The sequence below is a fragment of the Oncorhynchus clarkii genome, chromosome 19 (assembly GCF_045791955.1).
Source record: "Oncorhynchus clarkii lewisi isolate Uvic-CL-2024 chromosome 19, UVic_Ocla_1.0, whole genome shotgun sequence".
Classification (NCBI taxonomy): domain Eukaryota; kingdom Metazoa; phylum Chordata; class Actinopteri; order Salmoniformes; family Salmonidae; genus Oncorhynchus; species Oncorhynchus clarkii.
The window spans coordinates 42,465,743-42,491,603 of NC_092165.1; the positions used below are offsets into that span (position 1 = coordinate 42,465,743).

Below are 25,861 nucleotides of genomic sequence, written 5' to 3' on the forward strand. Positions count from 1 at the left end.
GACTAGTCTCTCAAAGCACTTCATGATGACAGAAGTGAGTGCTACAGTCGTTTAGCTCAGTTACCTTAGCTTTCTTGGGAACAGGAACAATGGTGGCCCTCTTGAAACATATGGGAACAGCAGACTGGGATAGGGATTGATTGAATATGTCCGTAAATACACCAGCCAGCTGGTCTGCGCATGCTCTGAGGACGCGGCTGGGCATGCAGTCTGGGCCTGCAGTCTTGCGAGGGTTAACTTGTTAAAAAAAATGTACTCACGTCGGCTGCAGTGAAGGAGAGTCCGCAAGTTTTGGTTGCGGGCCGTGTCAGTGGCACTGTATTGTCCTCAAAGCGGGCAAAAAGGTTATTTACTTAGTCTGGCTAGGAGCAAGACATCCTGGTTTTCTTTTTGTAATCCGTGATTGACTGTAGACCCTGCAACATACCTCTTGTGTCTGAGCCGTTGAATTGCGACTCTACTTTGTCTCTATACTGACGCTTAGCTTGTTTCATTGACTTGCGGAGGGAATAGCTACACTGTTTTTATTCGATCATGTTTCCGGTCACCTTGCCCTGGTTAAAAGCATTGGTTCGCGCTGTGGTTCGTGCTTTTTTTTGATCAAGGGGTTAGTTTGAGAATAGGGCTGGCCGATATATTGCCAAAATATCATATTGCAATATTTTTCTCATTTTTGGCAGTATGTGACGGTATCTGATGTTTCTGAATGGGTGGAGCAGGGTAGTGGTGGGGTGGGTCTAGGTGGTGGGGGGTAGAGCAGGGTAGTGGTGGGGTGGGTCTAGGTGGTGAGGGGTAGAGCAGGGTAGTGATGGGGTGGGTCTAGGTGGTGGGGGTTAGAGCAGGGTAGTGGTAGGGTGGGTCTAGGTGGTGGGGGTAGAGCAGGGTAGTGGTGGGGTGGGTCTAGGTGGTGGGGGTTAGAGCAGGGTAGTGGTAGGGTGGGTCTAGGTGGTGGGGGGTAGAGCAGGGTAGTGGTGGGGTGGGTCTAGGTGGTGGGGGTAGAGCAGGGTAGTGGTGGGGTGGGTCTAGGTGGTGGGGGGTAGAGCAGGGTAGTGGCGGGGTGGGTCTAGGTTGTGAGGGGTAGAGCAGGGTAGTGGTGGGGTGGGTCTAGGTGGTGGGGGTTAGAGCAGGGTAGTGGTGGGGTGGGTCTAGGTGGTGGGGGGTGGAGCAGGGTAGTGGTGGGGTGGGTCTAGGTGGTGGGGGGTAGAGCAGGGTAGTGGTGGGGTGGGTCTAGGTGGTGGAGGGTAGAGCAGGGTAGTGGTGGGGTGGGTCTAGGTGGTGAGGGGTAGAGCAGGGTAGTGGTGGGGTGGGTCTAGGTGGTGGGGGTTAGAGCAGGGTAGTGGTAGGGTGGGTCTAGGTGGTGGGGGTTGGAGCAGGGTAGTGGTGGGGTGGGTCTAGGTGGTGGGGGGTAGAGCAGGGTAGTGGTGGGGTGGGTCTAGGTGGTGGGGGGTAGAGCAGGGTAGTGGTGGGGTGGGTCTAGGTGGTGAGGGGTAGAGCAGGGTAGTGATGGGGTGGGTCTAGGTGGTGGGGGTTAGAGCAGGGTAGTGGTAGGGTGGGTCTAGGTGGTGGGGGTAGAGCAGGGTAGTGGTGGGGTGGGTCTAGGTGGTGGGGGTTAGAGCAGGGTAGTGGTAGGGTGGGTCTAGGTGGTGGGGGGTAGAGAAGGGTAGTGGTGGGGTGGGTCTAGGTGGTGGGGGTAGAGCAGGGTAGTGGTGGGGTGGGTCTAGGTGGTGGGGGGTAGAGCAGGGTAGTGGTGGGGTGGGTCTAGGTTGTGAGGGGTAGAGCAGGGTAGTGGTGGGGTGGGTCTAGGTGGTGGGAGTTAGAGCAGGGTAGTGGTAGGGTGGGTCTAGGTGGTGGGGGGTGGAGCAGGGTAGTGGTGGGGTGGGTCTAGGTGGTGGGGGGTAGAGCAGGGTAGTGGTGGGGTGGGTCTAGGTGGTGGGGGGTAGAGCAGGGTAGTGGTGGGGTGGGTCTAGGTGGTGAGGGGTAGAGCAGGGTAGTGGTGGGGTGGGTCTAGGTGGTGGGGGTTAGAGCAGGGTAGTGGTAGGGTGGGTCTAGGTGGTGGGGGGTGGAGCAGGGTAGTGGTGGGGTGGGTCTAGGTGGTGGGGGGTAGAGCAGGGTAGTGGTGCGGTGGGTCTAGGTGGTGGTGGGTAGAGCAGGGTAGTGGTGGGGTGGGTCTAGGTGGGGGGGGGTAGAGCAGGGTAGTGGTGGGGTGGGTCTAGGTGGTGAGGGGTAGAGCAGGGTAGTGATGGGGTGGGTCTAGGTGGTGGGGGTTAGAGCAGGGTAGTGGTAGGGTGGGTCTAGGTGGTGGGGGTAGAGCAGGGTAGTGGTGGGGTGGGTCTAGGTGGTGGGGGTTAGAGCAGGGTAGTGGTAGGGTGGGTCTAGGTGGTGGGGGGTAGAGCAGGGTAGTGGTGGGGTGGGTCTAGGTGGTGGGGGTAGAGCAGGGTAGTGGTGGGGTGGGTCTAGGTGGTGGGGGGTAGAGCAGGGTAGTGGTGGGGTGGGTCTAGGTTGTGAGGGGTAGAGCAGGGTAGTGGTGGGGTGGGTCTAGGTGGTGGGGGTTAGAGCAGGGTAGTGGTAGGGTGGGTCTAGGTTGTGGGGGGGTGGAGCAGGGTAGTGGTGGGGTGGGTCTAGGTGGTGGGGGGTAGAGCAGGGTAGTGGTGGGGTGGGTCTAGGTGGTGGGGGGTAGAGCAGGGTAGTGGTGGGGTGGGTCTAGGTGGTGAGGGGTAGAGCAGGGTAGTGGTGGGGTGGGTCTAGGTGGTGGGTGTTAGAGCAGGGTAGTGGTAGGGTGGGTCTAGGTGGTGGGGGGTGGAGCAGGGTAGTGGTGGGGTGGGTCTAGGTGGTGGGGGGTAGAGCAGGGTAGTGGTGGGGTGGGTCTAGGTGGTGGAGGGTAGAGCAGGGTAGTGGTGGGGTGGGTCTAGGTGGTGAGGGGTAGAGCAGGGTAGTGGTGGGGTGGGTCTAGGTGGTGGGGGTTAGAGCAGGGTAGTGGTAGGGTGGGTCTAGGTGGTGGGGGGTGGAGCAGGGTAGTGGTGGGGTGGGTCTAGGTGGTGGGGGGTAGAGCAGGGTAGTGGTGGGGTGGGTCTAGGTGGTGGGAGGTAGAGCAGGGTAGTGGTGGGGCTTGTGGTGGTAGTGTATCTGGGACCATCAGATGAATGTAGGCGCTGCCTGGGGCCTAGCTTATAGTGCTGCTGTTTCTGACGTGCACCACTAGCAGAAGTGATCTGTTTTGAGAGCCCCCCTAGTATCTGGCTGTTCCTGGTAGCACAACAAAGCCGCCTTGCAGAATATCACAACGAAAGCATCGGTTTCTACACCCCCCACTTAAAAGAATGCCTGCCATTTTACTTGGCAGGGTTATTGTAATTGAAAGATATTAACAACTCGATTTACGGGAATCTTCTTCAGTTCCTGGTTCTGTGCTCTGTTTTGATTGGGCTGTACTATCAGCACAGGGCGATATCACCCCCTAATTGGCCCCTGATCCCTCTCTTATTATTGTCTCCATCCGGATCTCACCTCTACCTGTACTGTACTCTAACTCTGAGGGGTGAAAGCATAAGATAAAATAGGGGTAAAGCCAGAATTAGAAGATATTTTAATTTGTGAAACACCTTCCATGCAAACTCAAAACCCAACAATGCAATAATCAATAACAATGTAATACTAGAAAAAAACACAAGAAAAAATAATAAATATGAAGAACACAATAAAGTAAGTAAGTAAGCAGGATCAGTTCATATACCATATTTACAATGTGCAGGGATACTGGAGTGATGGAGGTAGATATGTATATGGGTAAGGTGACAGGGATACTAGAGTGATGGAGGTAAATATGTACAGGGGTAAGGTGACTAGGCAACAGGATATAAGATAAACAGAGAAGCGGCAGCTTGTATGTGCGTGGGTGTGCGTGTGTGTAGAGTCCACATAAATGAACGTGCATATTACTTGTGAATGAGCAGATGATGGAATGAGTGTGTGTGTGTGTGTGTGTGAGTGTGCAGGGCCCAGTGAGTGTGCATAGAGACAGTGCAACACTAAAAGGTCAATAAGGATACAAGGTTAATTTGTTTTGACAGCAACATATGTTTCTAACAACTTTATATCATCCATCACACGCATGCACACACACGGCCCCTAAGTATGGCTCTCAGACGTTTGTAATTTAATTTGCAGAGTGGTAAACGTAATTATTATTTGGTCTCACATGAATTCCATCATGAAGTACTCAAAAGCCTAAGGTCTATTGAGGTGGGGGACAGTTCAGTTGGTAATTAGTTGTTAGTTGTTCAGCTGTGTTTTAGCTATGTAGTCCTATTCACAGCTCTCACAGCATTTACACAGAAATACCAATTCTGATATTTTCTTCACTAATTGCTTTTTTGAACAATCAGATCAGCTCTGAAAAAGATCTGATGTGATTGGTCAAAAGAATAATTAGTGGGGAAGAAAATATCAGAATTGGGCTGCCTGTCTATACGCAGCCTGAAGGCGTCCGCATGCTTACCAGTCGAAACAATTCGGAAGAGTTTGTGCATATATTATAACAACATTTTGTGACGTTTTTGTTTGATTTTGGATATATTTCGGAGCCGAAGTCTACGCTCCTTCGTCGGTGATTGGTCAACAGTAGGGATTCTTCAATAAAGTCTATGCTCCTTCGTCGGTGATTGGTCAACAGTAGGGATTCTTCAATAAAGTATACTCTCCTTCGTCGGTGATTGGTCAACAGTAGTGTAACGGTTTTCTTCTATCTCCTCCTCTGATGAAGAGGTAGAACAAGGATCGGACCAAAATGCAGCGTGTCGATTGCGATCCATGTTTTAATAAACAAACATAAAACACGAATCAATACAAACACTACAAAATAAAGAACGTAATGAACGTAACGAAAACCTAAACAGCCTATCTGGTGAAAACACATAGACAGGAACAATCACCCACAAACCCACAGTGAAACCCAGGCTACCTAAATATGGTTCCCAATCAGAGACAATGACAAACACCTGCCTCTGATTGAGAACCATATCAGGCCGAACATAGAACTGGACAAACTAGACATGTAACATAGAATGCCCACTCAGATCACACCCTGACCAACCAAAACATAGAAATATACAAAGTAAACTATGGTCAGGGTGTGACAGTACCCCCCCCCCCAAGGTGCGGACTCCGGCCGCAAAACCTGAACCTATAGGGGAGGGTCTGGGTGGGCATCTGTCCGCGGTGGCGGCTCTGGCGCTGGACGTGGACCCCACTCCATAATAGTCTTAGTCCACCTCCTTAGCGTCCCTAGATAGGTTACCCTCCTAAATGACAGCTCGGGACAGAGGGGCAGCTCGGAACAGAAGGACAGCTCGGGACAGAGGTAGCTCGGGACTGATGGGTAGCTCAGCACTGAGAGGAAGCTCAGCACTGAGAGGAAGCTCAGCACTGAGAGGAAGCTCAGTACTGAGAGGAAGCTCAGGCAGGTAGTTGAATCCGGCAGATCCTGGCTGGCTGGCGGTTCTGGCAGATCCTGGCTGGCTGGCGGTTCTGGCAGATCCTGGCTGACTGGCGGATCTGGCAGATCCTGGCTGACTGGCAGATCTGGCAGATCCTGGCTGACTGGCAGATCTGGCAGATCCTGGCTGACTGGCAGATCTGGCAGATCCTGGCTGACTGGCAGATCTGGCAGAGTCTGGCTGACTGGCAGATCTGGCAGAGTCTGGCTGACTGGCAGATCTGGCAGAGTCTGGCTGACTGGCAGATCTGGCAGAGTCTGGCTGACTGGCAGATCTGGAAGAGTCTGGCTGACTGGCAGATCTGGAAGAGTCTGGCTGACTGGCAGATCTGGAAGAGTCTGGTCGACTGGCAGATCTGGAAGAGTCTGGTCGACTGGCAGATCTGGAAGAGTCTGGTCGACTGGCAGATCTGGAAGAGTCTGGTCGACTGGCAGATCTGGAAGAGTCTGGTCGACTGGCAGATCTGGAAGAGTCTGGTCGACTGGCAGATCTGGAAGAGTCTGGTCGACTGGCAGATCTGGAAGAGTCTGGTCGACTGGCAGATCTGGAAGAGTCTGGTCGACTGGCAGATCTGGAAGAGTCTGGTCGACTGGCAGCTCTGGAAGAGTCTGGTCGACTGGCAGCTCTGGCTGCTCCATGCTGACTGGCTGCTCCATGCTGACTGGCAGCTCTGGCTGCTCCATGCTGACTGGCTGCTCCATGCTGACTGGCAGCTCTGGCTGCTCCATGCTGACTGGCTGCTCCATGCTGACTGGCAGCTCTGGCTGCTCCATGCTGACTGGCTGCTCTGGCTGCTCCATGCTGACTGGCTGCTCCATGCTGACTGGCTGCTCCATGCTGCCTGGCTGCTCCATGCTGACTGGCGGCCCTGGCTGCTCCATGCTGACTGGCGGCCCTGGCTGCTCCATGCTGACTGGCGGCTCTGGCTGCTCCATGCTAACTGGCAGCTCTGGCGGCTCCATGCTAACTGGCAGCTCTGGCGGCTCCTTGCAGACTGGCAGCTCTGGCGGCTCCTTGCAGACTGGCAGCTTTGGCGGCATCCTGCAGACTGGCAGCTCTGGCGGCTCCTTGCAGACTGGCAGCTCCTTGCAGACTGGCAGGTTTATGCAGACTGGCAGCTCCTTGCAGACTGGCAGCTCTATGCAGACTGGCAGCTCCTTGCAGACTGGCAGCTCCTTGCAGACTGGCAGGTTTATGCAGACTGGCAGCTCCTTGCTGACTGGCAGCTCTATGCTGACTGGCAGCTCCATGCAGACTGGCAGCTCCATGCAGACTGGCAGCTCCATGCAGACTGGCAGCTCCTTGCAGACTGGCAGTTCTGAACAGGCGGGAGACTCCGGCAGCGCTGTAGAGGCGGAAAGCTCTGACAGCGCTAAACAGGCGGGAGACTCCGACAGCGCTGGAGAGGAGGAGGGCTCCGACAGCGCTGGACAGGCGAGGCGCACTGTAGGCCTGATGCGTGGTGCTGGCACTGGTGGTACTGGGCCGAGGACACGCACAGGAAGCCTGGTGCGGGGAGCTGCTACCGGAGGGCTGGGGTGTGGAGGTGGCACAGGATGGGCTAGACCGTGAAGGCGTACTGGAGATCTTGAGAGCAGTGTTGGCACAGAACGTGCAAGGCTAGGGATGTGCACAGGAGGCCTGGTGCGTGAGGCTGCCACCGACTTCACCAGCCGACTAACACGCACCTCAGGACGAGTATGGAGCGCTAACCCAGGTGCCATCAAATCCCCGACACGTTCCGTCGGGTGAATTCCATGCAAAAAGCACCAACACAGCAACTCCCTCATTTCTCTCTCCTCCAATTTCCCCATTAACTCCTTCACAGTCTCTGTTTCGCTCACCTCCAACGCCGGCTCTGGTTCTGGTCTCCTCCTTGGCTCCTCACGATAAACAGGGAGAGTTGGCTCAGGTCTGACTCCTGACTCTGCCACACTCTCCCTGAGCCCCCCCCCCCAAGAAATTTTTGGGGCTGACTCTGGGGCCTCCGTCCGCGGCGCCTTGCTTGCTTCGCAAACTCCATTCTCCTATATCCTTCCGCGCACTGCTCCATCGAATCCCAGGCGGGCTCCGGCACTCTCCCTGGGTCGACCGTCCACCTGTCTATCTCCTCCCAAGAAGTATAGTCCATACTGTACTCCACTTTGGGCTGTTCCTGCCTGTTGACACGCTGCTTGGTCCTTTTGTGGTGGGTGATTCTGTAACGGTTTTCTTCTATCTCCTCCTCTGATGAAGAGGTAGAACAAGGATCGGACCAAAATGCAGCGTGTCGATTGCGATCCATGTTTTAATAAACAAACATAAAACACGAATCAATACAAACACTACAAAATAAAGAACGTAATGAACGTAACGAAAACCTAAACAGCCTATCTGGTGAAAACACATAGACAGGAACAATCACCCACAAACCCACAGTGAAACCCAGGCTACCTAAATATGGTTCCCAATCAGAGACAATGACAAACACCTGCCTCTGATTGAGAACCATATCAGGCCGAACATAGAACTGGACAAACTAGACATGTAACATAGAATGCCCACTCAGATCACACCCTGACCAACCAAAACATAGAAATATACAAAGTAAACTATGGTCAGGGTGTGACAAGTAGGGATTCTTCAATAAAGTCTACACTCCTTCGTCGGTGATTGGTCAACAGTAGGGATTCTTCAATAAAGTCTATTCTCCTTCGTCGGTGATTGGTCAACAGTAGGGATTCTTAAATAAAGTCTATGCTCCTTCGTCGGTGATTGGTCAACAGTAGGGATTCTTCAATAAAGTCTATGCTCCTTCGTCGGTGATTGGTCAACAGTAGGGATTCTTCAATAAAGTATTTGTTGTCATTCAATGAGAGATGACTCGCTTTCATACACATTTTTACATTGGGAAATACTGCACCAAACATCTTAGAGATGGAAAATTGTACGACTAAGAACTCCTCTGCAAACACGTACAAATTTATGACATATTTCTTGAGTTATCTTAGATTCATTTAGACTATTTTGAGGAAGTGTATACTGGCTACGGCGTCTCAAAATGGACAAACTTTTTCGGCTGCTTTTTTCTTGTTTTTCAAGCGAATGTCTTTTAAGACCACTCGTTCGGTTTGGCTAGTCGACTTCAGCTAGGTGCCAGCCGAACTGAAGCATGCTGGCGCCTTAAGAGATCCCAGCCTGGTTTATTACTACCAGCCTGGTCCGTGAAGTTCAGGAACACATATCTGTGTGTGAGTGGCGACATGAGACTCAAGTCTGTATTTCTATTTTGGACTATGGAAGGCAAGAGCAAATTCAATACATTTGTTTCAACTAATTCAATCATTCCTCATTGCTGTCTTTTGTTCTTCATCATCATGATGATAATGTGGCCCTCCCTGTCATGGCAGATACTGATTTAATTAAAATGGAATGGTATATCATTTTCTACTGAGTGTGGACCCATTGCACTTTTCTGTTTGTGTGAATTCACTGGTTTTACACACCAGCCAAGCTTCTTGGAGAGCGCAATGTTTCCCTTTTGATATCATTTTATACTGAATATTGTTTGTACGGCTCACCTCATGCTTTGAGGAAATAGTTTGCCATTGGGAGCAAAAACATCTGGCTTGGCCCAGGAAGTGAAGTGAGGCAGGCCAGGTGTCACACTCAGGAACAGAAGAAAAAAAACATCATGACCTGGGCGGTGCTGGCAACCGCACCGCCATGCACCTCTCCCCTGCTCCAACACCCGGCTGATTGATGACTGATACAAGCACATCAGGTTTCCCCAATGTCATTTCCTACGAATAGGGTCTCTAGTAGGGGAGTCAGGAAGGACTGGGTCAACAGCTGTCAGCTAGATGCATGTTGTCTTTCTGAAGGATGGTTTATATGAGGACCGTTTGTCTCCATTTCTCCTTTTCCCTGAGGGTCATGTTACGCTGGCAACAGGAATGTGGTTTGGACTCTCTGAATAGCAACATGCTGAGTCTTGAGCTGCTCAGTACAGCTGAGGCGGTGGGTTTGTAGTTTTTTAAGACAGAGGATCCGGCAGCAAATTTAGTTCGATGGTGTGGAGCAGCAACATCCTAAAAGGACTGACCCAACACCTGACATAAACCAGCAATAATAGGGCTATTGCACACTTTACATTACAATGGCTGTTAACTTGGCATGATAAGTATAAACATTTGCGTTTCTGATAAGCAATGAAAACACCCCCGAAACGGGAGAAACCAATTACCAGGAGACGTGTAAATACAATGCTAAACATTTCTAAATAGATTATAAAGGTAACCAGACTGCCATTTGTTCAGTCAATAAAAAGTACAATGTGTGATGGGACTAGTGATGGCATAGGCCTAGCTAATTTAACAAGCAATGTTTGTACCAAACAAACAATTGTTTGGTGAGAAATCGAGGGAAGTTCCCAACGTCATGTGACGCATATTCAGTGTGTGTTTTATGTTTGTGTCATTGTGATTTTTAAAAATGTTATATTTTTTTCTCCCCAATTTCATGGTATCCAATTGTTAGTAGCTACTATCTTGTCTCAACGCTACAACTCCCGTACGGGCTCAGGCGAGACGGAAGTCATGCGTCCCCCGAAACACAACCCAACCAAGCCACACTGCTTCTTAACACAACGAGCATCCAACCCGGAAGCCAGCCGCACCAATGTGTTCGAGGAAACACCGTGCACCTAGCGACCTGGTCAGCACACACTGCACCCAGCCCGCCACAGGAGTCACTAGTGCGTGATGAGACAAGGATATTCCTACCGGCCAAACCCTCCCTAACCCAGACGATGCTAGGCCAATTGTGCGTCGCCCCATGGACTTCCCGGTCGCGGCCGGCTGCGACAGAGCCTGGGCTTGAACCCAGAGTCTCTGGTGTTACAGCTAGCACTGCGATGCAGTGCCTTAGACCACTGCGCCACCCGGGAGGCAAATGTTATTGTTATTCTAAATCAGTGGTTTCATTTCATCCTTAAATAACTTGAAGCATTGCAGGTGTACAACTGTGAGGAGCTGATTCTCTGACTAAGGGCTTGGGTCTGTCTCCTCTCTGTCTTGTGTTGTAGTCTGCAATGTGGTCGGTGGGAGACCAGACCAGTGGGATGCAGATGTTTTAAGGGGTGAAGTAATTCCCGTCTGTGGCGTAATGCTGCCCACAGAGCCCAGGTAGAGGAGGTCTGACAGGGAAAGCACGTGCCTGGTCCACTGCTCTCACATGAGCTCAGCTTCTCCTCCGCACACTGCTGCTGTTTGTAATTACACCAAATCAAATGCTCACAGCACAGGCAGCCAGAAGTGTGACCGCTTTGTTCTTCTACCAGATTTGTAATACTTCCTCCAACACTGTTTAACACTCGGGCTGATGCCCACCAGGCACTCACACATGCATGCACGCACACACACACACACACACACACACACACACACACACACACACACACACACACACACACACACACGTGCAGATGGATCCAAAGGGAAATCATGAGTGTTATTCACCCAATTCCTGGATGCTTTATTTTCTCTTAATCAGTGGTGACTGGTCGTATATTACAAAATGCCTTTTATACTAAACATAATCTTCTATTAATTAGCCATGCACATGCTGCTCTGACCAACAACAGATGTGAGACAGTGGATTACTATAGGACCTAAGTACGGTATAATATTCTTGATTCAATTAAAGCAAAATATGTAAAAACATATGGAATCAATTAAGTAATGCTATGACCTAAGACAAATATAATGCTATGACCTAAGACAGATATAATGCTATGACCTAAGACAGATATAATGCTACGACCTAAGACAGATATAATGCTATGACCTAAGACAGATATAATGCTATGACCTAAGACAGACATAATGCTATGACCTAAGACAGATATAATGCTATGACCTAAGACAGATATAATGCTATGACCGAAGACAGATATAATGCTATGACCTAAGACAGATATAATGCTATGACCTAAGACAGGTATAATGCTATGACAAATAATGATGGCGCCAGAGTGGCTGGCTGCTGTCTTATCGGCTCAAAACCAAAAATGCCATTTTGTTTGTTTTTTCGCATTTGTTCGTAACTTGTTTTGTACAAAAATGTTGCTGCTACCATCTCTTATGGCGGAAAAGAGGTTCTGGACATCAGAACTCCGATTACTCACCTCAGATTAGACGAAGAGTTTTTCTTCAATGAGTTGGACGGGAGGGATATACTGCAGACACCCAACCAGATCCCCGTCATTCGCTGGAGAAGGAGACTGAGATTTCGCAGAAAAATATCAGGGTGCCTTGTCAAGACCAGGCGACGAGTGGCTAATCTGCCTCTACCTTCCATCCTGCTAGCTAATGTTCAATCGTTGGAAAATAAATGGGACGAACTGAAAGCACGTACAGTGCCTTGCGAAAGTATTCGGCCCCCTTGAACTTTGCGACCTTTTGCCACATTTCAGGCTTCAAACATAAAGATATAAAACTGTATTTTTTTGTGAAGAATCAACAACAAGTGGGACACAATCATGAAGTGGAACGACATTTATTGGATATTTCAAACTTTTTTAACAAATCAAAAACTGAAAAATTGGGCGTGCAAAATTATTCAGCCCCCTTAAGTTAATACTTTGTAGCGCCACCTTTTGCTGCGATTACAGCTGTAAGTCGCTTGGGGTATGTCTCTATCAGTTTTGCACATCGAGAGACTGAAATTTTTTCCCATTCCTCCTTGCAAAACAGCTCGAGCTCAGTGAGGTTGGATGGAGAGCATTTGTGAACAGCAGTTTTCAGTTCTTTCCACAGATTCTTGATTGGATTCAGGTCTGGACTTTGACTTGGCCATTCTAACACCTGGATATGTTTATTTTTGAACCATTCCATTGTAGATTTTGCTTTATGTTTTGGATCATTGTCTTGTTGGAAGACAAATCTCCGTCCCAGTCTCAGGTCTTTTGCAGACTCCATCAGGTTTTCTTCCAGAATGGTCTTGTATTTGGCTCCATCCATCTTCCCATCAATTTTAATCATCTTCCCTGTCCCTGCTGAAGAAAAGCAGGCCCAAACCATGATGCTGCCACCACCATGTTTGACATGGTGTGTTCAGCTGTGTTGCTTTTACGCCAAACATAACGTTTTGCATTGTTGCCAAAAAGTTCAATTTTGGTTTCATCTGACCAGAGCACCTTCTTCCACATGTTTGGTGTGTCTCCCAGGTGGCTTGTGGCAAACTTTAACCGACACTTTTTATGGATATCTTTAAGAAATGGCTTTCTTCTTGCCACTCTTCCATAAAGGCCAGATTTGTGCAATATACGACTGATTGTTGTCCTATGGACAGAGTCTCCCACCTCAGCTGTAGATCTCTGCAGTTCATCCAGAGTGATCATGGGCCTCTTGGCTGCATCTTTGATCAGTCTTCTCCTTGTATGAGCTGAAAGTTTAGAGGGACGGCCAGGTCTTGGTAGATTTGCAGTGGTCTGATACTCCTTCATTTCAATATTATCGCTTGCACAGTGCTCCTTGGGATGTTTAAAGCTTGGGAAATCTTTTTGTATCCAAATCCGGCTTTAAACTTCTTCACAACAGTATCTCGGACCTGCCTGGTGTGTTCCTTGTTCTTCATGATGCTCTCTGCGCTTTTAACGGACCTCTGAGACTATCACAGTGCAGGTGCATATATACGGAGACTTGATTACACACAGGTGGATTGTATTTATCATCATTAGTCATTTAGGTCAACATTGGATCATTCAGAGATCCTCACTGAACTTCTGGAGAGAGTTTGCTGCACTGAAAGTAAAGGGGCTGAATCATTTTGCACGCCCAATTTTTCAGTTTTTGATTTGTTAAAAAAGTTTGAAATATCCAATAAATGTCGTTCCACTTCATGATTGTGTCCCACTTGTTGTTGATTCTTCACAAAAAAATACAGTTTTATATCTTTATGTTTGAAGCCTGAAATGTGGCAAAAGGTCGCAAAGTTCAAGGGGGCCGAATACTTTCGCAAGGCACTGTATATCCTACAAACGGGACATTAAAAACTGTAATATCTTATGTTTCACCGAGTCGTGGCTGAACGACGACATTAAGAACATACAGCTGGCGGGTTCTACACTCTATCGGCAGGATAGAACAGCAGCCTCTGGTAAGACACGGGGCTGGGGTCTATGCATTTCTGTAAACAACAGCTGGTGCACGATATCTAAGAAAGTCTCAAGGTTTTGCTCGCCTATCTACCAAGAGAGTTTTAATCTTTATTTTTTGTAGCTGTCTACATACCACCACAGACCTATGCTGGCACTAAAACCGCACTCAATGAGCTGTATACCGCCATAAGCAAACAGGAAAGAGCTCATCCAGAGGCGGCGCTCCTAGTGGCTGGAAACTTTAATGCAGGGAAACTTAAATCAGTTTTACCTCATTTCTATCAGCATGTTAAATGTGCAACCAGAGGAAAAAAAATTCTGGACCACCGTTACTCTACACACAGAGACACATACAAAGCTCTCCCTTGCCCTCCCTTTGGCAAATCTGACCATAATTATATCCTCCTGATTCCTGCTTACAAGCACAAATTAAAGCAGGAAGCACCAGTGACTCAGTCTATAAAAAGTGGTCAGATGAAGCAGATGCTAAACTACAGGACTGTTTTGCTAGCACAGACTGGAATATGTTTCGGGATTCTTCTGATGGCAATGAAGAGTAAACAATATCAGTCACTGGCTTTATCAGTAAGTGCATCGATGACATCGTCCCCACAGTGACTGCACGTACAACCAGAAGCCATGGATTATATGCAGCATTCGCACTGAGCTAAAGGGTAGAGCTACCGCTTTCAAGGAGCGGGACTCTAACCCGAAAGCTTATAAGAAATCCCGCTATGCCCTCTGACAAACCATCAAACAGGAAAAGCTTCGATACAGGACTAAGATCGAATCGTCGTACACCGACTCCGACGCTCGTCGGATGTGGCAGGGCTTGCAAACTATTACAGACTACAAGCAAAGCCAAGAGCTGCCCAGTGACATGAGCTTACCAAACAAGCTAAACTCCTTCTATGCTCGCTTCGAGGCAAGTAACACTGAAACATGCATGAGAACATCAGCTGTTCCAGACAACTATGTGAGTACACTCTCCGCAGCCGATGTGAGTAAGACTTTTAAACAGGTCAACATTCACAAGGCCACAGGGCCATACGGATTACCAGGATGTGTATTGCGAGCATGCGCTGACCAACTGGTAAGTGTCTTCACTGACATTTTCAACCTCTCCCTGTCTGAGTCTGTAATACCAACAAGTTTCAAGCAGACCACCATAGTCCCTGTGCCCAAGAACACTAAGGTAACCTGCTTAAATGACTACCAACCCGTAGCACTCACGTCTGTAGCACTCACGCCATGAAATGATTTGAAAGGCTGGTCATGGCTCACATCAACACCATTATTCCAGAAACCCTAGACCCACTCCAATTTGCATACCGCAACAACAGATCCACAGATTATGCAATCTCTATTGCACACCACACTGTGCCTTTCACACCAGGACAAAGGAACACATATGTGAGAATGCTATTCATTGACTACAGCTCAGCGTTCAACACCGTAGTGCCCTCAATGCTCATCACTAAGCTAAGGACCATGGGACTGAACACCTCCCTCTGCACTTGGATTCTGGACTTCCTGATGGGCCGCCCCCAGGTGGTAAGGGTAGGTAACAACACATCTGATCCTCAACACGTGGGCCTCTCAGGGGTGCGTGCTCAGTCCCCTCCTGTACTCCCTGTTCATCCATGACTGCATGGCCAGGCACGACTCCAACACCATCATTAAGTTTGCTGATGACACAACAGTGGTAGGCCTGATCACCGACAACGATGAGACAGCCTATAGGGAGGAGGTCAGAGACCTGACCGTGTGGTGCAAGGACAACAACCTCTCCCTCAACGTGATCAATACTAAGGAGATGATTGTGGACTACAGGACAAGGAGGACTGAGCGCGCCCCCATTCTCATCGACGAGGCTGTAGTGGAGCAGGTTGAGAACTTCAAGTTCCTTGGCATCCACATCACCAACAAACTAACATGGTCCAAGCACACCAAGACAATCGTGAAGAGGGTATGACAAAACCTACTCCACCTCAGGAGACTGAAAAGATTTGGCATGAATCCTCAGATCCTCAAAAGGTTTTACAGCTGCACCATCGAGAGCATCCTGACGGGTTGCATCACTGCCTGGTATGGCAACTGCTCGGCCTCCGACCGCAAGGCACTACAGAGGGTAGTGCGTACGGCCCAGTACATCACTGGGGCCAAGCTTCCTGCCATCCAGGACCTCTATACCATGCGGTGTCAGAGGATGGCCCTAAAAATTGTCAGACTCCAAGCCATAAGACTCCTGAACATCTAATCAAATGGCTACCCAGACTTTTTTCATTACCCTCCCTCCCCCTCTTTTACACCGCTGCTACTCTCTGTTGTTATCATCTATGCATAGTCACTTTAATAACTCTACCTACTAACCGGTGCCCCCACACATTGACTCTGTACCGGTACCCCCCTGTATATAGTCTCGCTATTGTTATTTTACTGCTGCTCTTAATTTTTTTGTTATTCTTGTCTCTTACTTTTTGGGGGGTATTTTCTTAAAACTGCATTGTTGGTTACAGACTTGTACGTAAGCATTCCACTGTAAGGTCTAATACCTGTTGTATTCGGCGCATGTGACAAATAACATTTGATTTGACCTAAGACAGACATACATCAAATCAAATCAAACTTTATTTGCCACATGCACCGAATACAACAAGTGTAGACTTTACCAGTGCAGTTCAAGAATAAGAAAATATTTACCAAGTAGGCTAAAATATAAAGTAATAATAAAAAGTAACAACATAAGAATAACAATAACGAGGCTATATACAGGACACACCGGTACTGAGTCAGTGTGTAGGGGTACAGGCTAGTTGAGGTAATCTGTACATGTAGGTGGGGGCGATAACAGACATAATGCTATGACCGAAGACAGACATAATGCTATGACCGAGGACAGACATAATGCTATGACCGAAGACAGACATAATGCTATGACCAAAGACAGACATAATGCTATGACCAAAGACAGACATAACGCTATGACCTAAGACAGACATAATGCTATGACCAAAGACAGACATAATGCTATGACCAAAGACAGACATAACGCTATGACCTAAGACAGATATAATGCTATGACCAAAGACAGACATAATGCTATGACCAAAGACAGACATAACTTTATGACCTAAGACAGACATAACGCTATGAGCTAAGACAGACATAATGCTATGTTTTGTGTGTCAAACTCTCACAAATACAGTAGGACGTTATGTTTAACATGTTGACCATGTGTAAGTGGCAGTGTTCTGTATATTGTTTGTATTTGTTTAGTGACTGCTGTTGAGAGAGCGTTTTAAAGGATCTGGTGTCATCTGTCTTGTTACCAGGACCCAGGTGAGGCGAGGACCAGCCGACTCTTCGTCTCCCCAGCAGACTGGGACGTCTCGCACAGTCAAACGATACCCATCATCCACTGGCCCCATCACCTCCAACGCCCTGCCCAATGGCAACGGACATGACAATGGGAAGGGGAATGGTCGTAACGGCCACAGACCCACCACCAATGTCCACACCGCCAGACAAGTCAACGATGCAGTGGCGCCAGCAGGTAATGACCAGAAAAGAAAAAAAGAGTTTCATCCAAGTCGATACCACTGTTCTTTATTTCTTTATTACCCTGCTTTCTAACAAAGTTAAAACAAATATACCCTACGGTATGCAGGACACACACACACATTTTTTTCCCGCACCATTGGTTAGAGCCTGTAAGTAAGCATTTCACTGTAAGGTCTGTACACGTAGGTGGGGGTGATGACAGACATAATGCTATGACCGAAGGGTCCACTGTAAGGTAACCTGTTGTATTCGGCACACGTGACAAATAAACTTTGATTTGATTTGCCACATACACACACAGTGAATTTCTGTCTTCACTGAATGGAACATTAGATTTGGGGGGGGAGTGGTGTTGGCTCCGTCCCAGGCTCCCCTCCCTCCCTGTGGTTTTCATCACATGAGCGACAGACGTTTGATATCCACTCTCTGCTCTGGAGTGTCTGCAGTGTTCAATCACTGGACAGCCGTGCTCCCTCCCTTAGGACCCAGAGAGGGAGGTGGGAAGAAGGGGGAGGCACCACGGTCCTCATTGTCACCTCAGCCCCATGACAGGCTGCACCCTGACATAACCCTCCCCCCCGCCACCAGAAACTTCCAGAAACCCCTCCAACCCTCTCAGAACAGAACAGAGCCCTCTGTAAAGCTGTCTGCTGTCTAAGTTTCTCTTGTTTTTCCCTGCTACTAGGGCAACGGTGTTGAACAGCTTCCCACCATTACAGGTTTACTCACACATCTAGAACACCTTTTCCCAATAATAAAGGCTTGGAGGACAGGCATCCTCTCAGCTGTACCATTCCATTGCCAAGGCACTGACACAAACACACTCACGCATAAACAAACACACACACGCCCAAACACACACACTCATATTAACCTCCCCTTCTGTTGGGCTAGCCAGGCAGCAGGGCCAGAGATTGTCTGTCTGTCTGTCTGTCTGTGGCTCGTTAAGAATGCAGCTCTTCTCCAGCGCAGCGCTGCTCCTGCTCACCCAGGTCTCTGTGTGTCGCTGTGCTCCAGGGGCCAACCTTACCTCCAACCTGGACCGCATCAAAATCGTCTTCACCCCCATGGTGTGTCGGAGGGTGTGCAGTGGCGGCCGCTGCTACAACAACTGTGAGAAGGGTGACACCACCACCGTCTACAGTGAGAACCAGCACCAGCCACCCAAGACCCAGGGCTTCAGACTCTGTGAGTTCCCCCTTTTCTTGTCTCTCTCTCTCTCTCTCTCTCTCTCTCTCTCTCTCCCCCCCCACTGTCTGAATGTAGTCCAGGGGAAAGAGGGGATCCTGGTAGGTAAACCCATTCCCACTGCGGCACTGTCAACACTGAATAGCAGGCAGTCAGGGAGAGAGAGGGGACAAAGTGGGGGAGATTATGCATGGTTAGGAACAGTGTGACAGAGAGAGAGATGGGCAGAGGGGAGAGAGCGAGGGGGAGGGGAGAGCAGATTAAGAGCAGGTCTCCCTGCCCATTGTGTTGCAGGGCTCAGTGGAGGGGGTTAAGCTGACCACACACGTGGAAGCGGCGCTCTCACGCTCCCAACACTTAGCACAGTCTTTTTGTGGTTTACGTCTCGCTCTCAGCGCCACTGTTAACCATTTAACGTGCTCACTGGGAGCGATGGAGGGAAGGAAATAGAGAGGAAGAGCGAGGGAGAGAGAAAGAGAGGGAGTAACCGCGTGAACAGGATTTTATAGGGATTACATTAAAGCTGCCATTTATCCACAGGCTTTGCTACAAACTCACACAGGAGAGTAGTCTCCCTCCCTGTCTCTCCATGGTGGGGGAGAACAATAACCAATGCTGGGGTTCCGGCCCTGTTTCCATAGGGTTCCCCTCAGCCCCTACCACACAACTAAGGCTCACAGTAATCACTTAAACTGATTAGAAGTGAAGAGCGCCCATATCAAATACACACGCCGCCGCCGCCCCACACTTAACACACTAAGCTCCTCATGGGAGGAACTGGCTGAGTTCTGAATAGATAAACAGATTGTTTTGCAGATTTATGCTCCCATTAATAGGTTTTGGGAAAATGTTAACTTACTCCAAACACTTCAATGGCTTGGCAGAGAAATTTCACAATGCATTCCTTGGAACTTCTGGGTGATCCTGAGAAGTAGTTTGTTTTTATGTTTGATTTTATTTTAAAGAAATCTCTGACCATTAAAACATCTGTAAAAAGACTCTGTTAAAGGAAATTTCTCGACATCCAAGCTGGCATTTTGTTGTTGCTGAAGTGCGTGTTCCTCAAGGAATGTCAAGTGGACAGCGAACAGTTATGTCATGTTGTTATGTTCCCAATGTGGGGCAGTAAAAACTAGGTGGATAACATCATTACACTGTTGGGCTCCCTGGATTCACAACATTGAACAGTTATTCTAAACCCTGACATTACTGGGACAAGAGACTTAGAGAAGCCATTTAACAATGCATTTCAAAGACATCCGTGGTGGTGTGTGGCACGGGCCTGAATTGTATCTTCCTATCTGTCTGGTAGGTAGAGGTTGGGTAAAAAGTCAGGTTGTTGTCTAGGAATAATTCCTGCCCCATGCTGAGGTTAACTAGGGCTAGGCTGAAGTCGAAGCTGGGGACGGGACTGTATCTGCGGCGAGACTGAGAATTTGTCTGCGGTGAGACTGAGACTGTGTCTGCGGTGAGACTGAGACTGTGTCTGCGGCGAGACTGAGACTGTGTCTGCGGCGAGACTGAGACTGTGTCTGCGGTGAGACTGAGACTGTGTCTGCGGCGAGACTGAGACTGTGTCTGCGGCGAGACTGAGACTGTGTCTGCGGCGAGACTGAGACTGTGTCTGCGGCGAGACTGAGACTGTGTCTGCGGCGAGACTGAGACTGTGTCTGCGGCGAGACTGAGACTGTGTCTGCGGCGAGGCTGAGACTGTGTCTGCGGCGAGACTGAGACTGTGTCTGCGGCGAGACTGAGACTGTGTCTGCGGCGAGACTGAGACTGTGTCTGCGGCGAGACTGAGACTGTGTCTGCGGCGAGACTGAGACTGTGTCTGCGGCGAGACTGAGACTGTGTCTGCGGCGAGACTGAGACATACCTAAATAACGTAGATACATGACGTGAAGCCACGTAGAATGTTGCGCTATGTGTGCAACACAGCATTCCTTAACTAGCCCACAATGTCTGCTGTGTGGATGGAGCAGTCAACAAGTCGAGAAGTCATTTGAAAGCGTAACACAATTTCAGTGAGACAACTCAAGGGTGAAATGGCAAGATAATGGAATTCATTGCCCTTGATAATCAACCGTTCTCTGTCGTGGGTGATGTTGGCTTTCGCCGACTGGTCAAGCACCGGTACACACTACCAAGTGCGCTATTTTTCAGATGTTGCCCTACCGGAGTTACACAGTAATAGTGTCACTGCTATTAGCTTCATGACATACATACTATGGAACGCTGTTTGGGTCTTTGCGTGTCAAATAAGATACAGTAGCACTGTCAAAGCTGTACAAAAAAGCAAGCAAACACCGACCACAAACGATGAGTTTACAATACCGTGTTGGTAATAAAGCATAATTTCTTCGACTGCAACTTCTGGGGTCATGAGCTTTAGCTTGGTACCTAGCTAGCAACAATACAACCAGCCTGAAAACAACGACCAGTAGCAACTGCAGTCATTTTCATTATTCTTAGCAATGATTTAGGTATCCTTGTGAGTAAGTATTAGCTAGGTTGCCTCTTGTTGTTCGCCTATTGAAATTGAACATTAGTTCATGAAAATAAATAGCTAGCCAGCTACTTAACCCTGTTGCCCAAAGCGAACATTATAAGCAGCCAACTTGCTTCATCTGGCTAGTGAGGCTCGACCGGACCAGGTTATGTGTTGTGAAGCTAGCCACAATAAGGATTAGGCACAATAGTGGAATTTGCGGTTTGCCTTCAAAATAAAAGTGTCATTGACAGTGATGCAAATGAATACAAATAGTAGAATTATGCCATACATTTATTTTGAAGGCTAACCGCAAATTCCACTATTGTGGCTAATTCTTATTGTGGCTAGCTTCACATAGATGCGTCCGACCACAATTAATCCAATAAGAACCGTCTTAAAAATTAGGGTTATTTTAGATGATGACACCGAGCTATATAGTTAGCTGGCTAATAGCTACTGAAACAGATGTAGTTTTGCTATGTTGTTTTGGGAAGAACATTGTTTGCATCCATGAGCTAGCTAGCTTTCTTTTATGGCCATCACTGTAGGTGCAAGAGACAACTTTACCAGCATCATAGCATACGTATCGATGAATCGTTGTGACATGTGAAATACGAGTGATAATGTAATCAATGTGTAATAACTACGTAACAAATTCATGAACGTGTTAAATTATGTGAGCTGCAGTCACATTCAGGTCATGATTGGTCAACAGGCTTATTTGACATGTCAAATAGTGTTAAATAGTATATTTTCTAACATGCAAAGACCCAAACGGCGTTCCATAGAAATCCTGGTTGAGAATGAAATGACTGAACAAATGAACAACGAAACAGCACAGCAAGTAAGAGTGACAGAAATAGGTTTTGATTGTTTTACTGGTAATGGGGACATACGTAAATGCCAACAAAATAACGTTTTGGTCAGTGTGGTGTGTGTGTAACCTTTAATTTAACTAGGCAAGTCAATTAAGAACAAATTCTTATTTACAATGACGGCCTACCCCGGCCAAACCCGGATGATGCTGGGCCAATGGGACTCCCAATCACGGCTGGATGTGATACAGCCTGGATTCAAACCAGGGACTGTAGTGACTCCTCTTGCACTGAGATGCAGTGCCTTGGACTGCTGCGTCCATGTGTGTGTGTTAACTATTTAACTGTACTAGAATACTTAAAAAGCCGCAAAAATGTTAAATATCGGTATCGTTATTTTTGGCAAGGAATATATTGGATATCGGTCACTAGTCAGGATAAGTCTAGATATGCAGCATAAAAAAATCTAGGTAATTTTTGGTACTTTTGGACCCAAAAGGGCATAAACCTTTTTTATTTTGTTCACTTAGAATATCGCCTTTTATTTGGGCAAGGCTGTTATCAATTTCTCAGTCTCAGGCTTTGAAGTATGAGTGAGTTGAGGTTAAGGTTTGAGCTCCTTTGTATATCCTGGTATGGAGCAGGTATGTAGGACACTGGGACCTTTGCCAAGAGATGAAAAGGCTCAACCTGTCAAGCACTAGCTGCTTCTCCTTGTAGAGGAAGATTGCAGGGTTGCAGGGTGTAAAGCAAAGTAAATCAAATCAAATTATTCAAAGAAAGACAGTGTTATGTAGGGATTCAATAGTCTTATTATGAGGCCACAAGGCAAGACCCAAATGCAGACACAGGAGTCAGATGGTTGAGCTCCGATATTTATTACAACAAAAGGGGTAGGCAAAAGGCAGGTCGGGACAGGCGAGAGTTCATAAACCAGGTCAGAGTCCAGGCGATAGGCAGGCTCGAGGTTAGGACAGGCAGGGTGGTCAGGCAGGCGGATTCGGCGTCAGGACAGACAAGGGTCAAAACCAGGAGGGCTAGGAAAAAACAGAGACAGGGAAAAACAGGAGCTAGGAAAACCTCTGGTTGACTTGGCAAAACAAGACGAACTGGCACATAGAGACAGGAAACACAGGGATAAATACACCAGGGACTAATGGGGAAAACAGGTGACACCTGGAGGTGGGTGAAGACAATCACAAAGACAGGTGAAACAGAACAGGGCGTGACACTTATCTGCTCAAGAACCAATTGCCTTACTCCTTTGAAATAAGTGAGAGTTTCATTGTCAACAGAGAAAGTATCAAATATAGGAGTGTGTACATTCCTTATTTTCTTGAAACCTGGGTGTTTAAATGAGGCACATACACACATCATGGGACAGCTGAGAAAGGCTTGGCTTAATATGGAGGGGTGATATTATTAGTGTGCATTGCCCTCAGGGTGAAGTTGGAACTTCATAAACCCATGTCAAATGAGGTGTCTGCTCGTGAATGTGGTTATGTGAACATTACATTCCAGAAAACAAGTTGGCCGCATGAAGTCTCCGTACACAATTTCTTTCAGAACTATCCCTCCTGCTTCTCATTATGTGTATGGGTATAAGCATAAATCAACTAATTAAAACTGGCGGTTTCTTACACTAACTAACCTTTCTCTTTGGTAATGACCTTGGTCTCTCTTGCTCTCTCTCCTGCAGTCTTCTGTCAGATCCCCTGTCTGAATGGTGGGCGCTGCATTGGCAGGGACCAGTGCTGGTGCCCATCAAACTCGACAGGGAAGTTCTGCCATCTCCCGGCCCCCCCTTCTGCCAGACCAACCCTCAGCCGGAAGGACGGCAGCCTGGCCGGACTTAACTCCTCATCCCACTCCATGTACACCCTGCCGCTGTCCAATCAACAAGGTAATCACCTAGCCATCTGTCTGGCTGGCTCGATGGAACACAAGGACACAGTCTCTGGCCAGGTCTCCAGGGCCTCCCCAGCCCGGTCTTCTGTAGACACACTGTTTCCTCCAGTTCTGCTCATTTTACTGCTGTCCTTTATAAATTGAATTAATCATGCCCTCTCAACTGTTCTGGTTCTGTTTGAACTAACTCAGATTTATTTGTTGATGTGCAATTAGTAACTGTGCTGTAATCTACCTTTGCGAAGCAGCAGTGAATGGATTCTCAGTAGAATATGTAATGAGGTGTTTTGAGGATAGTGCTCCATCTATCAACAGAAGACCCTATAGTGAATGAGAAACAGATCATGCCCTAACCAGTGCCATGAAGAGCAGCAAAATGAGCAGCCAGCGGGGTGCTGTGGGATTATTTAAAATGTCCTTGAAGAGGTAGGGTTTAAGATGTTTTCGGAAGATGGGCAGAGACTATGCTGTCCTAGGTTCAGGGGGAAGCTGGTTCCACCCTTGGGGACAGGACAGGGAAGCACTTGGACTGGGCTGAGCGGGAGTTGCCCTCCTATAGGGGTGGGAGGGCCAAGAGACCAGAGGTGGCAGAACGGTGTACTCGGGTTTGAGCAGAGGCTGAAGGTAGGTAGGGACAGTTCTTGTTGCTGCTCCGTAGGCAAGTAACATGGTCTTGTAGTGGATGCAAGCTTCGACTGGAAGCCGGTGGAGTGTGCAGAGGAGCGGGGTGACATGGGAGAATTATGGAAGGTTGAACACCAGGCAGCCTGCAGCTTTCTTGATAAGAAGCAGGGGTTTGATGGCACAAGTGGGGAGCCCAGCCATAAGCGAGTTGCAGTAGTCCAGACGAGAGTTGACAAATGCCTGGATTAGGTCCTGCTCTGTTTCCTGTGTGAAGTAGGGTCGAATGTTGTAGAGCATGAATCTGCAGGAGCGGGTCACTGCTTTGATGCTTGCAGAGAATAACAAGGTGTTGTCCTGGGTCACGCCAAGGTTCTTTACACTCTGGGAGGGGGATACCAAGAAGTTGTCAACTGTGATGGAGAGGTCTTGCAGCAGGCAGGCCTTCCCCGGGAGGAAGGGCAGCTCCGTCTTGTCGTGGTTGAGCTTGAGCTGGTGGGCCAACATTCAAGTTGATATATCTGCCAGGCACGCAGAGATCTGTGTCGCCACCTGAGTTTCAGAAGGGGGAAGGGGAAAGGTAGTTTATTGCAGAGCCGACTGATTTGGTGTATAGAAAGAAGACAAGAGGTCCTAGAACTGTGCCCTGAGGGACACCAGTAGTGAGAGTACAGACCACCTGGTAGGAGTGGACTGCCAGGTAGGATGCAATCCAAGAGTGTGCAGAACCTGAGACCCCCAGCTCTGAGAGGGTAGAGAGGATAATCTGATGGTTCACGGTATCGAAGGCAGCAGATAGATCTAGGAGGATGAGAACCTAGAAGAGAGAGAGTCAGCTTTGACTGGTTAGGGTCAAGAAGATAGTTTCGAGAGAGATTGCGAGAGAGTTGGTCAGAGACAGCACGCTCAAGTGTTTTGGAGAGAAAAGAAAGAAGGGATACCGGTCTGTAGTTTCTGACTTCAGAGGGGTCGAGTGTTGGTTTCTTGAGGAGGTAGGCTATATGATCACATTGGTAATAGATCAGTTGTTGTATTACATGTGAGGCACAGCTGAGTGAGCAGACATTTACGTAATTTGATTTTTATTTTTATTTTACTGGCTGATGGTGCCTGCATCTGATGGTCAGTCTCAGCAGAGGGAGAGAGCAGCAGACTGATGTTTTGCCTCTCAACGTCTCTCCACTCTCCCTGTCCTCCACTGACACTGACCAAAAAGGGAGACTTTCTTCGAGCTGATGGCATAACTTGTGTCGCACCACATTATTTCTGCCTCATGCACAAATTCATATTGTTACTCCTATGAACAGAGAAATGTAATTATCCCCCCCTCAAAAAACAAGCCGCTAATAACAACAACACAAGCCTATAGATGCACTTTCCAACTCATTCATTACTACTGCACTGCTTGTTGTAGCGCGAGTGGAATTATGAAGAACACACGTTTTATGGCTTATAAAAGTGTTGAGTAAAAAGTGTTGGTAGTGCTGAGCGAGAACTTAAACATGAACTCACTCATATAAACAGCAGCTCTTTAATGTGTTCGTTGACGGTCTCTCTCTAGTCATGGTTTTAAAAGTTTTGAAATCTCACAGTATCAATTTTGCTGTAGATTTATTTTATGCCTGCTATGTTACTGCAGACA

At 48.2% G+C, this 25,861-nt stretch overlaps 1 protein-coding gene across 1 annotated transcript in view; it reads left to right on the forward strand.

Annotated features, from left to right (window-relative positions):
- Nucleotides 1-25,861, forward strand: part of LOC139375231 (latent-transforming growth factor beta-binding protein 2-like) — a 154,424-nt gene that overhangs the window by 64,479 nt on the left and 64,084 nt on the right. The window contains exons 4-6 of the mRNA XM_071116828.1: nt 16,968-17,188; nt 18,214-18,384; nt 23,390-23,593. Of these exons, the coding sequence (XP_070972929.1) occupies nt 16,968-17,188; nt 18,214-18,384; nt 23,390-23,593 (596 nt within the window). The remainder of the gene's footprint in view (nt 1-16,967; nt 17,189-18,213; nt 18,385-23,389; nt 23,594-25,861) is intronic.